The sequence below is a fragment of the Sus scrofa genome, chromosome 1 (assembly GCF_000003025.6).
Source record: "Sus scrofa isolate TJ Tabasco breed Duroc chromosome 1, Sscrofa11.1, whole genome shotgun sequence".
Taxonomy (NCBI): Eukaryota; Metazoa; Chordata; class Mammalia; order Artiodactyla; family Suidae; genus Sus; species Sus scrofa.
This window is the reverse complement of record NC_010443.5, coordinates 250,127,035-250,139,555: the sequence shown is the minus strand read 5'-3', so window position 1 is coordinate 250,139,555 and position 12,521 is coordinate 250,127,035. Positions and strand designations below refer to the sequence as shown.

Below are 12,521 nucleotides of genomic sequence, written 5' to 3'. Positions count from 1 at the left end.
AACTCCTTAGTTGTTAGAATGTGTAGTATAGATAAGAAGCTAGCAGATGCAAGTGTAGGAAATGTTACTTAGCTTATAAGTGTGTATAACAGTTAGGGTATGTGTGATTTTTTTTTTTTTAATTACTAGTTTTGCCATGTATTTGCCTAATTTTACATGCATTTTTATTTTATTATCATAAAATATTTTATCCTCAGAGGTAAATTCAGATGAAAAATTGAGATACTGAGGAAAAAGTGGCTTCTGTCAATAGGAGGACTATGATCTGGTCTCGTGACTCTGAGTCTAGTTCCTGTCTAGTAGATCAGAATTTGATTCCTTTCCTTCTTGTCTCATTGGTCTTCCTGCTGATTTACCATTAGGCTATTTCTCATTTTCCAGGTCCTTCCAGCTTCCATTTCCTCTCCCCCTTCTTAGTTTGGACTGCTGTAACAGAAGACCATAGACCAAGTGCCTTAAACAACAAATATTTATTTCCCATAGTTCTGGAGGCTGGAAGTCTCAGATTAAGGTGCCAGCTTGGTCAAGTTCTTGGTTAATGCCTTCTTCCTGGTTTATTGATGGCTGTTTTCTCCTTGCATCTGCACATGGTAGAGAGAAGAATCATCTCCCCTTGTCTCACCTTGTAAGGGCACTAACCCCATCATGAGGGGTCCACCCTCATGACCTAACTACTTCCCAAAGACCCTGCCTCTTCATAACCATCATATTGAAGGTTAGGATTTCAACATAAGAATTTTGGGAGGATACAAAAATTCAGTCCATATTACCTCTCTTTCATCAAAAAAAATCATTCTCCAAAGTGCAGCTCAAATTTGTGGAGTGATTACCTTAATATCAGACAACGTAGTTAAAAAAACAAATATTACCAGAGACAAATAAGGACTTTTCATAGTGATAAGAGTTAATACTGCAGTAGTATATAGCAATTATAAATGTGAGTATTCTAATGATAGAGCTCTAAAATATATGAAGCAGAATGTCGAGAATTAAAAATAGCCAGATCAGTGATTATAGTTGGGGATTCAACCATACTCTTCCTGGAATAAATGACAGAATAAGTAGATAGAAAATTAGAGAGGATATAAAAGCATTGAAAGACAGTCAGGCAATTTGACTTGACAGCAGCAGAATCAAGTTCAGGTAAACACCGAATACTCACCAGGATAAACTCAATACTTAATGTATTTGTCAACTGAAAAAAAAGTACAATATGAGAATTGTGAGTTAAGTTTTATTTGGGGCAAAGTGAGGACTGTAGCCCAGGAGACAGCGTCTCAGATAGTTCTGAGGTGCCGGCTCCAAGGAGTAGGGTGAAGGTCAGTGTTACGTATGGTTTTAGTAAAGGGGTTACGTGCAGCCAAGCACACGTTTGGGCAGAGGCTTGCTGCTTGTCACAAGGAACAGATGTCACTGTAAACGATTGTCATGCTTTTCTAGATAGGAGATGAAAGAATTTTGGGCTCATGATATCTTCTGAAAATATTTATCTGGAAGGCCCGTTCAGCCAGTTTTCCCCAGAGCACAGAGTGCCTCATTCCTAATCTCCACCCTGAACTCCTTTCAGGGGTATTAAAGGTCAGCAGCTGCAGGAGCTAATGACTTAATCCTTGTAGAGGCAGGTGGCAAGTACCCATTTTTGTTGGTACATTTAAAAATAGTAAAATCAGGAGTTCCCGTTGTGGCTCAGTGGTTAACCAATTGGACTGGGAACCATGAGGTTGCAGGTTCGATCCCTGGCCTTGCTCAGTGGGTTGAGGATCTGGCGTTGCCGTGAGCTGTGGTATGGGTTGCAGACATGGCTCAGATCCCTCATTGCTGTGGCTCTGGTGTAGGCCGGTGGCTACAGCCCCGATTCGACCCCTGGCCTGGGAACCTCCATGTGCCGCTGGAGCAGCCCAAGAAATGGCAAAAAATAAAAATAAAAATAAAAATAGTAAAATCATACAGAGCATGTTCCCTGACAATTGGCTTGTTCCTTTTTTTATCCCCTTCATTTTATTGGTTATTGAGCAAGTTAAATTGTGAGATTCAGTTTCAGTTGATTTATTTGACTCACAAACCTTGCTCACTTGATTATTTGTGTGTATGTCTCACGTTGGATTATAATTCTGAAGCCCAGGTAGTGTTGATGTTGCTTACATATGTATACATGTGCCATACACATATATACACGTGTGAACAAAATGCATTTATGCATTTATTTATACTCTGTGTATTTGTATCTATCTATATATTTTTCCCCATTTCTCCATTTGAACACGGAGAGCTATTATGTACTTTATTTCCCGTAGTGTATATTATAGGCCATTATGTGTAGTGGCTATTCAGTGCAGGTCTCTGATTTAATTGAAACTAAGATGTATAATTACTTGACTAAAAACATTCTTCCAGTAATAAATAGTATAGCAAATGTCAAATTGGGTTTATTTTTATTTGAAATTATTTTCTCTCTTTATCCATAATACAGGTACATCAAGAGAGTGTACACATGATTGAGGTCACAAGCAATTTGATTAATGAAACTCTAGCAAATCACCCTGAATGGGCAAAGTAAGAATGTTGTTTTGACAAAAATAGAGATAGATGGTCTGGTTTCTGTGTCTCTTTGCATGAAATGATCTTCATTGATGCAGTTACCTTGGAAGTGAAAAAGAGTTTGCCAAAGCTTTGATGAATGTGGTTATTTTTGCATAAGAATTGTATGCAGTGGGGCTGGTTGTAGGAAGGGAAGTCCTTATATTTGAATTGAGTTCACAGTTTACAACATGTCTATGATTCACTGGGCTTTCACCTGCATTACGTTGTGTATTCCTCAGGTTAAAGACATTATCCCCCTTTCACAGATGAGGAAACAGGATCAAAAGTGAAGGAATTTGAGATAATCCCTCCATGACAGAGTCAGCAGTGTTCCCATATTGTATCATTTTGGTGGCAGGGTTGGCAAACAAGGGATCTGGGCCAAATTCAGACACGTGTACTTATGACGATTTATTGAAACAACCTGTTCCCATTTACTTAACATAGTGTCTGTGGCTGTTAGGGGGCTGCAAGGGCAGACAAAATTGGTAGTTGTGATAAGGATTATATGTCTGCCTACCTCTGTCTTAGAGGATCTCTTTGTGTACTTGTTTAATTTGGCTTCTGCAAGAGAGTTTATATATCTTTGTGCAGCAAGTTAAGGAGATTTATGCTATTCACTTAACTGAACTTGATGACATATTGCATGGCCTACGTTTTTACTAACCCCAAGGTAGTCACTAATTTAAATTAGGAAATATTCTACCAGTCTAAATTGAAATTTAACTTGGTTTTTTCCTTTGACTTGACTTTATTTCTTAATATAAAACCTGCATAGGACATTTCTTGAACTTGGTTTAGAATCGTATTTGAGGGAGTTCCCATTGTGGCTCAGCAGGATATGAACCTGACTAGTATCCATGAGGATATGAGTTTGATTCTTGGCCTCACTCAGTGGGTTAAGGATCCTATATTGCCGTGAGTATGTTGTAGGTGACAGATGCAGCTGTGGCTGTGGCATAGGCCAGCAGCTGCAGCTCCAGTTCAACCCCTAGCCTGGGAACTTCCATATGCTACAGGTGGGGCCCAAAAAAGAAGAAAAAAAAAAAAGAATCATATTGGAATATTCTGAAAAGGACTTCTGTTAAAATATATTTCTATCCACTTATCTCCTGTTACCCAGAGCATACTCAAAGTGCTTCTCCTCAGTATTTCTGATTAGTTCCAAATTATAGTCTATCTATACAAAAGAATAATACTTAGCATTAAAAAAAATGAATTGTCAGTTCGTGCAGCAGCATGGCTGAACCCAAAGTAATTATACTGAGCGAAAGAAGTCAGGCAAAAGAGAATCCATATGATATGATTCCATTTTTGATAAATTCTAGAAAAGGCAAGCTAATCTAGTGATAGAAAGTGGTTGTCTGTGGTTAGGGATGGGTTCCAGGAACAGAGTACAAGGGGTGCAAGGGACCTTGAGGGTGATACAGACGGTTATTATCTTGGTTAAGAATATAAGAGGAGTTCCTGCCTTGGCTCAGTGGTTAACGAATTCAGCTGGTATCCATGAGGACATAGGTTGAATCCCTGGCCTTGCTCAGTGAGTTAAGGATCCGGCCAGTGTTGCCCAGCACTGCGGTGTAGGCTACAGGTGCAGTTCAGATCCAGTGTTGCAGTAGCTGTAGCGTAGGCCAGCAGCTACAGCTCTGATTTGACCCCTAGCCTGGAAACCTCCATGCGCCATGAGTGTGGCCCTAAAAAGACAAAAAAAAAAAAAAGAATGTAAGAAGAAAAGTAGCATTGATATCATTTTGGGACAATCTTTCCATCTGTCCTGAGGAGAAAAGATAGAAAGGATTCCAAGACTTGAGCATCTTAGACCAGATAAAACCTAGAGTAAAACCAGGTGAGAGGTGATAAAGCTCTGAATTGTGGACAGTTGTGGTGGGGTGAACAGGATAGGCAGAGTTGTAAGATCTTAAGGCGGTTAGTTGGTGATTAATTGGATATAGGAAGGAAAAAACCTAGCATGACTCTTACGTTTGTTTCTAGCTTTAAAAGTCAGTGGATGATTGGTGGATTCACCAAGACATGAAATAGAGGAGCAGATATGGTGGGAAAAATAATTAACTTTTTACATATTGAGTTTGAGGTGTTTGTAGTAAGTCTCAACAGAGGCATCCTGTAGGCCATTGACTACCTTGGTATACGGTTCAGGGGAGAGATCTAGAGTGAAGTTAAGAAATTGGCAGTCCTTCTCCACGTCTGTGAGTCTGTTTCTGTTCTGTAGATGGGGAGGGAGTAGGATGGACGGGGACTTTGTATTTAGTAGATCCAAACTATTACATTTAGAATGGATAAGCAATGGGGTCCTGCTGTATAGCACAGGGAACTACATCCTATCACTTGTAATAGAACATGATAGACGATAATATGAGAAAAAGAATATTTATATATACATATATATATATATATATGAGACTGGGTCACTGCTGTACAGCGGAAAATGACAGAACATTGTAAATCAGTTATAGTTCAATTTTAAAAATTGGCAGGCTTCATATCTCCTTAGCAAAGGGCAGATTAGAGTAAATTAGAAAGTCAGTGTGGGTTTAGGCCCAAGAATCTGCATGTCTAACAGGTGTCCAAACAGTTCTGATACCGCTGGTCTGTGGACCATGCTTTGAGAACCACTGTTCCAGATGCTGGCTATCCCATTGTCCCAGAACTTCTCTGGGTGCTGAAGAAGGCATAGGACCACCCAGGACTTAGATGGATTGAGAAAACAGAGCAGAATGAAAGGGAGGCTGTGGGGAAAGTGGGGCTAAAAGCTAAGGAAAGCTCGAAGGAAAATCTCAAATGTTAGAATTAGGACAGTTAGACCTGGAAATCAAGGATTCCTGCATGTGAATAATGTGTATCGGTGTGTGATGACTGATTGACAATTTGTCAGTTAATGATTGTTTAAAAAATTAGGTTCCAAGAATTACTGGTGCAGTACACTATACTAGTTTTTCATTTTTTCTTTATTTTAAATTAGCTGGCTTCCTGAGGCTCAGGTAGTCCAAAGAGCCCTCAATTCTGCGGCTAACAATGTGTATCAGTATGGAAGAGAGTGGATAACACACAAGGTAAGGGAAGAACCTCTTTCTGCAGCTTTCTCTTTGCAAGGTCTTCACTGGTAGGGACTTTTTGCTCTGATAAAGCAAAAATGGAGATTGTGTTCAGAACACTAATTTCTATTTTTGAGGAAAAAATCTCCAGTCAACAAGCAACAAACAATGAAATTAAACCTTTTGGATGATCATATTGAATAGTGTTGGTAGCCTGAGCAATCTGAAAGGTTGGCCATTTGCTTCCGGTTCAGAATAGATCTGATTCATTATTTGTGCATTAGAACAGAATGATTACTAAGCTTGGGTGGTCAAATAAGGCTTTGTGGGAAAAAAGTATTACCACATATTAATTTTATTGCCTGCTGATAACTGCTTGGCAGTTTCCAACTTGTTTCATTTAATCTTTCCAAGAAACTTATATTAGTCTGAATTATTTTACCCCTTTTATATATGAGGAGACAGCCTTGACAAAGCTAAGTAAATGCCTGATGATCATGTGCAATAAATTGCAGAGCGTGGTTTCAAACTGAAGACTAATTTCAAATCCCTTGCTCTTTCTATTATAGCATGCTAGAAGTATGTGCTTGGAACTGAGTTGAGTGCTTTCATGTGGCACTTGAGATAAACTTTGAAGGAATGATAGGTCCTGGATGAATAAAGAGAAGGAAGAATGTATTTTTAAAAGGGGTATTTATGTGAATCAGTATGTAGAGACAGGAGTGTGCTTGAGGAGATGAATTTGAAGTTTTGTAAAGGGGAAATGAAAAAATTGCCACAGTTCACAATTAAGATTCAAATTCCATGATAAGGGTTTGGGATATCACTACTCCCCTCTCTGTTTTGGTTATGGGAATGAAGGCAGTTTGAAGTTTTAATGTAATGAAGTAAAAAGGATCATCTAAGGATTGACAAGACTTGCTGGAGTAAGATATGGGGTATTAGTGTGTGTGATTCCTTGTTTAAAATTTGAAAACAAAGTCTGACAAAAAGGTATCTTGGAAATTACATTGTTCACACGTGTATAATAATCATCTAACCTAAGAATAGAATCATGGTCAGGTTAGAAGTTAAGAAGGGAGTTCCCGTCGTGGCGCAGTGGTTAACGAATCCGACTAGGAACCATGAGGTTGCGGGTTCGGTCCCTGCCCTTGCTCAGTGGGTTAACGATCCGGCGTTGCCGTGAGCTGTGGTGTAGGCCGGTGGCTCCAGCTCCGATTCAACCCCTAGCCTGGGAACCTCCATATGCCGCGGGAGCGGCCCAAGAAATAGCAACAACAACAACAACAACAAAAAGACAAAAGACAAAAAAAAAAAGAAGTTAAGAGGAATTTGGAATTCCCGTTGTTGCACAGCAGAAACGAATCCGACTAGAAATCATGAGGTTGCAAGTTTGATCCCTGGCCTCATTCAGTGGGTCAAGGATCCGGCATTGCCATGAGCTATGGTGTAGGTCGCAGCTGAGGCTCGGATCTGGCGTTGCTGTGGCTGTGGCGAAGGCTGGCAGCCGTAGCTCTGATTAGACCCCTGGCCTGGGAACCTCCATTTGCTACAGGTATGGCCCTAAAAAGCTAAAAAAAAAAAAAAAAAAAAAAAGTTAAGAGGAATCCCTTCTGTGTTGCAGTGGCTTAATGATCTGACTTTTCTCTTTGGAGGCACCAGTCCATCCCCAACCCAGCACAGTGGGTTAAGGATCTGGTGTGGCATAGGTCATGGCTCCAGCTCGCATTTGATCCCCGGCCTGGGAACTTCTGTATATCACAGGTGTGGCTGTAAAAAGGGCGGGGGGAGTTAAGAGAAAGATATATTACTGATTTCCTTGAGTCTGTACCAGGCAATCAAATCAACTGTCACATGGAAGATAAAAAATGTATATTTATTGAATAAATGAAAGATGAGTACAGTCTACCCTTGAAAAATGCAGGGCCTAGGGGTCTGACCTTCCATGCAGTCAGAAATCTGTGTATAACTTGATAGTCAGTTCTCCATATATGTAGTTCCACATTGCCAGATTCAATCACCTATAGATTCTGTAGCACCATAGTACACTTTTAGTGAAAAAAATTGATGTGTAAGTGGATCTAGACCTGTATTCAGGGGTGCACTGTAAGTGGATATAGATCTCAAAACTATCATAGAAGGAAGATCCAGTCTTGGCGAGACTTTTAGATACGTATCTCCTGACTTATTCTGTGGAAAGTGTAGCATTTAATTCTTTTTTTTTTTTTTTTTTTTTTTTTTTTTTGTCTGTTTGCTATTTCTTGGGCCGCTCCCGCGGCATATGGAGGTTCCCAGGCTAGGGGTTGAATCGGAGCTGGAGCCACCGGCCTACGCCAGAGCCACAGCAACGCTGGATCCGAGCCGTGTCTGCAACCTACACCACAGCTCACGGCAACGCCGGATCGTTAACCCACTGAGCAAGGGCAGGGACCGAACCCGCAACCTCATGGTTCCTAGTCGGATTCGTTAACCACTGCGCCACGACGGGAACTCCCATTTAATTCTTGATTAATCTGTGTGGGAGAAATTTTTTTCTGGAATTCTTACCTATTTGGGAAAAAGATGAAGAAAGGGATAAAGAAGTATGTTTCAAATTACTTAAGAGAAAAGATAGGGATGAAACTTTGCTCAAGGGTCTTAAAGGGAAGGCAGCTGAAGAGAGATGCTGTTGCTACCAAAGAAATGTAAAAATGTTTGTAATCTTGCTTTAGAGGACAAAAGATAATAATAAAAGCAACCATTGATTTGCAAATGAAGCGACTGACAAGAGATTAATCTCCAAAATATATATAAACACCTCCTGCTGCTCAATACCAAAAAAACAAACAACCCCATCAAAAAATGAGCAGAAGATCTAAACAGATAATTCTCCAAAGACAGACAGATGGCCAAAAAACACATGAAAAGGTATTTACCATCACTAATTATTAGAGAAATGGAAATAAAACAAACTACCATGAGGTACCATCTTATACCAGCCAGAATGGCCATCATCAAAAAGTCTGTAAACAATAAATGCTGGCGAGGGTGTGGAGAAAAGGAAACCAACCTTCTTACACTGTTGGTGGGAATGTAAATTGGTACAACCACTATGAGAAACAATATGGAGATTCCTCAAAAAGCTGAAAACAGAATTACCATTTGATCCAGCAGTCCCACTCCTAGGCATCTATCCAGAGAAAACCATGACTTGAAAAGATACATGCATCCCAGTGTTCATTGCAGCACCATATACAATAGCCAAGACGTGGAAGCAACCTAAATGTCCATTGACAGAGGGTTGGATAAAGAAGATGTGGTGCATATACACAATGGAATATTACTCAGCCATAAAAAGGAATGAAATAATGGCATTTTCAGCAACATGCTTGGACCTAGAAAGGATCATGCTAAGTGAAGTTAGACAGTGAGACACACATCATATGCTGTCACTTATATGTGGAATCTTAAAAAGAAAAAAAGGATACAGTGAACTTCTTTGCAGAATAGAAACTGACACACAGACTTTGAAAAACTTATGGCTACCAAAGGAGACAGATTGTGGGAGGAGGGAAGGGCTGCGAGTTTGGGGCGGAAATGCTGTAAAACTGGGTTGTGATGATCATTGTACAACTATAAATATAATAAAATATATTAAGTTAAAAAAATAAAATAAAAGCAACCATTGAACCTAAGTGTCCATTGACAGAGGAATGGATAAAGGAGATGTGGTACATTTATCAATGGAATATTATTCAGTCATAAAAAAGAATGAAATGTCATTTTTAGCAACATGGATGGACTTAGAGATTATCATGCTAAGTGAAGTAAGACAAAGAAAGAAATATGATATCACCTGTTTGTGGAATCTAATAAAAATCATACAGAACTACTTATGAAACAAACAAATTCACAGCTGCTCAATGGCCTATGTCTTCACATGATCTTCCCCATGTGTGTGTCTGTGTCCTAATCTCTTTTTATGAGGACACAGAAGTATTGAATTAGGGCCTAACCCTAATGACTTCATTTTAACTTGGTGATTTCTTTAAAGACCCTATCTTCAGGTAGTCACATTTTGAGGTACTGGGGCTTAGGAAGAATTTAGGGAAGGGGGACACAGTTCAGCCATCACATGGCCTGAGGGGAGAATAGAGCTAGAAGGGGACCAAAGAGATTCCTGCAGTGCTTAAGCTTCTGAAGGTCAGAGAAGTGAGCCAGCAAAGAAGACTGAGGAGGCATAGCCTGTGAGGCAGGAGCAGTACCCTTTGTAGCATCTGGTGTGTCAGAGGCCTAGAGAAGATGTTGCAGGAAAGACTTGGCTATGTCAAATGCTGCCAAGATTTCAAGCAAGAGGGCGATAAAGAATTGCCCTCTGACTTACAATCCCCATTTTTTGTAGATGGGGCTCTTTCCTTAAGTCACACAGCTCTCAGATGGCATTCTGACTGCTCTTACTGCTTTGTTGTTGTTTGTATACAAAGAGCATCTCATACCACCGATAGTACATGTACTTTAGTGATTCTCTCAAGAGCAGTGACATGTCCTTTAGACTTTGTCCAATCTAGTCTTCCTTGCGAGTTTTGATAATATATTGTGATGTTGCAGGATGGTCTTTAGTGTCTGTAGTTTTCTGCTATGATGGATATCACTGCAAATTTGAAAAGAGTATCTTATAGCATGTTGTAAAATTATGCTAAACTTTCCCTTAATAGTTAATGATATTTTATTCGTTGCTGTGCTGGAAATGAGACTGCCAAAGGAGATGTCAGTTTGAAATAGTGCTTTATTGCAGTCAAGGCCACTGTGCGGGCAACCGAGACAAGACTGTCTGTAACCATTTTAGGCCTCTTTGGTCAAAAGGAGCTCTTAGAAGCTGATAGGAGAATGACAACATTGGTAATAGGATGACTGTGGGAATCACAGTCATGATATATGAGAGACAGACTTAAAGTAAGTAGGGGAAATTAGAGTAGGGGTAATTGTGGTTTTTAATTATGGGTAATTAGCTCTGTTAGGTGGTCTTTGTTCATAGGTTATATACACTATAGTTGAAAGAATACTAGCAAACTTTTCATCCTAATTCATAGGATTAGGATTAAAACCTGCCATAGGTTCTTTTTAAATCTGTTCTCTCATCTTTTTTTTTTTTTTTTTTTTTTTTTTTTTTTTTGCCTTTTTTCTAGGGCCACACCTGCAGCACATGGAGGTTCCCAGGCTAGGGGTCTAGTTGGAGCTGTAGCCACTGGCCTACACCAGAGCCACAGCAACGCGGGATCCGAGCCACGTCTGCAACCTACACCACAGCTCATGGCAACGCCGGATCCTTAACCCATTGAGCAAGGCCAGGGATCGAACCCGCAACCTCATGGTTCCTAGTCGGATTCGTTAACCACTGTGCCACAACAGGAACTCCTGTTCTCTCATCTTGAAAGAATGAAGGTGATAAAACTTCCTGTCTAACTTTTGGGGTTGTTGTAAAGATCACAGTATATAGGGGAGAGCCATTTGTAAGTTGCATGCTTTGCAAAGATAAATGGCTTTTATATTCACTAATTTGTCTTTGGTTTATGAATAAATAAACATACAGGAAAACATTGAACAGATATATTTGCATCAAATATGTCTAAAAACTGGTTCATGTATCTTTAAGGCCAGCATCACGTGGACAAAAGGTATGGATAGGCCACACTGAAAGGAAATAGACATTGAAGACCAACATGGAAATGATTACTCTCATCACTAAAGAAGAAAACGATAAATAATTACCATTTTGCGTCTATTAAATTATCTAAAAATTTCAGTTCATAAGGTTTTGGGAAAATTGGTTCATTCATACAATATTGGCAAGTATTAATTGGTACACTCCTTATAGAAGACAAATTACCTATGCATAATAAGAGCTATTAAAATGTTCATTTCTTTTCATTCCTTTGTGTGTATGTTACTATTAGTAATAAGAAAAAGTTGCACAAGGATATTTATTGTAGTGTTGTGACATTAAAAATTGGAAACCATCTCTGTTCTGTGTAATTGGGTAATCATTAAATAATACTATCAGAAGTTTAATATGAAACCATTAAAAATAAAGATGAAGGTTAGTGTTGAAGGCAAAAGATGAAATACTTAAGATATAAAAGAAAATGGAGTTCCCGTCATGGTGCAGTGGTTAATGAATCCGACTAGGAACCATGAGGTTGCGGGTTCGATCCCTGGCCTCGCTCAGTGGGTTAAGGATTTGGCTCTGGCGTAGGCCGGCGTCTACAGCTCAGGTTGGACCCCTAGCCTGGGAAGCTCCATATGCTGCGGGAGCGGTCCAAGAAATGGCAAAAAGACAAAAAAAAAAAAAAAAAAAGATATAAAAGAAAATATAGAATTTTAAACTATATCTATGTAAGCAAGCAGAATGTTACAGGGGAAATGGGAAGATGGCAACGGCTGTATTTAGGAAATGGGGCTACAAATCAGTGTTTTGTCTTCTTTTTGAAAGTCTTTAATATTACCATATGGTTTTAATAACACATAAAATGTAGGAGAAGGTACTTTAATTAACAGCTTTCTCCAAGTTACCGTGTCTTGGTGGTCTTGATTCCCACAAACCCTGAAGCCAGTCTGATGGGTCATAACTCTGAGACCTGAAATCTCTCAGCAGACTCAAGGGAAAATTTATTTTCATAGCTAAAGTTCTAAATTTTTACTTAAAGTTCTATGGTAACTCTTAATAATAGTGGCAAATGTGACATGAAACTTAGCAATCGGGTCACTTGGAAAAGATTTTTCTTTGGGCAAATAAACACAGAAGTCAGTTCATGGCTTCATTCTCAAATTTAAAGTAGCTCTCTTAGTATATTCTCTTATATTCTGTTTGCTTCTGTCCTATTTATATTATGAGTCTTATATAATATGTTT

The 12,521-nt window shown here is 39.3% G+C and overlaps 1 protein-coding gene across 2 annotated transcripts in view; it reads left to right on the top strand.

Moving 5' to 3' along the window:
* The window catches only part of TMEM245 (transmembrane protein 245), a 101,464-nt gene that overhangs the window by 42,272 nt on the left and 46,671 nt on the right, over window positions 1-12,521 (top strand). For both annotated transcript variants that reach the window (XM_021067267.1, XM_005660320.3), the window contains 2 exons: window positions 2,471-2,553; window positions 5,561-5,651. In XM_021067267.1, the coding sequence (XP_020922926.1) occupies window positions 2,471-2,553; window positions 5,561-5,651 (174 nt within the window). The remainder of the gene's footprint in view (window positions 1-2,470; window positions 2,554-5,560; window positions 5,652-12,521) is intronic.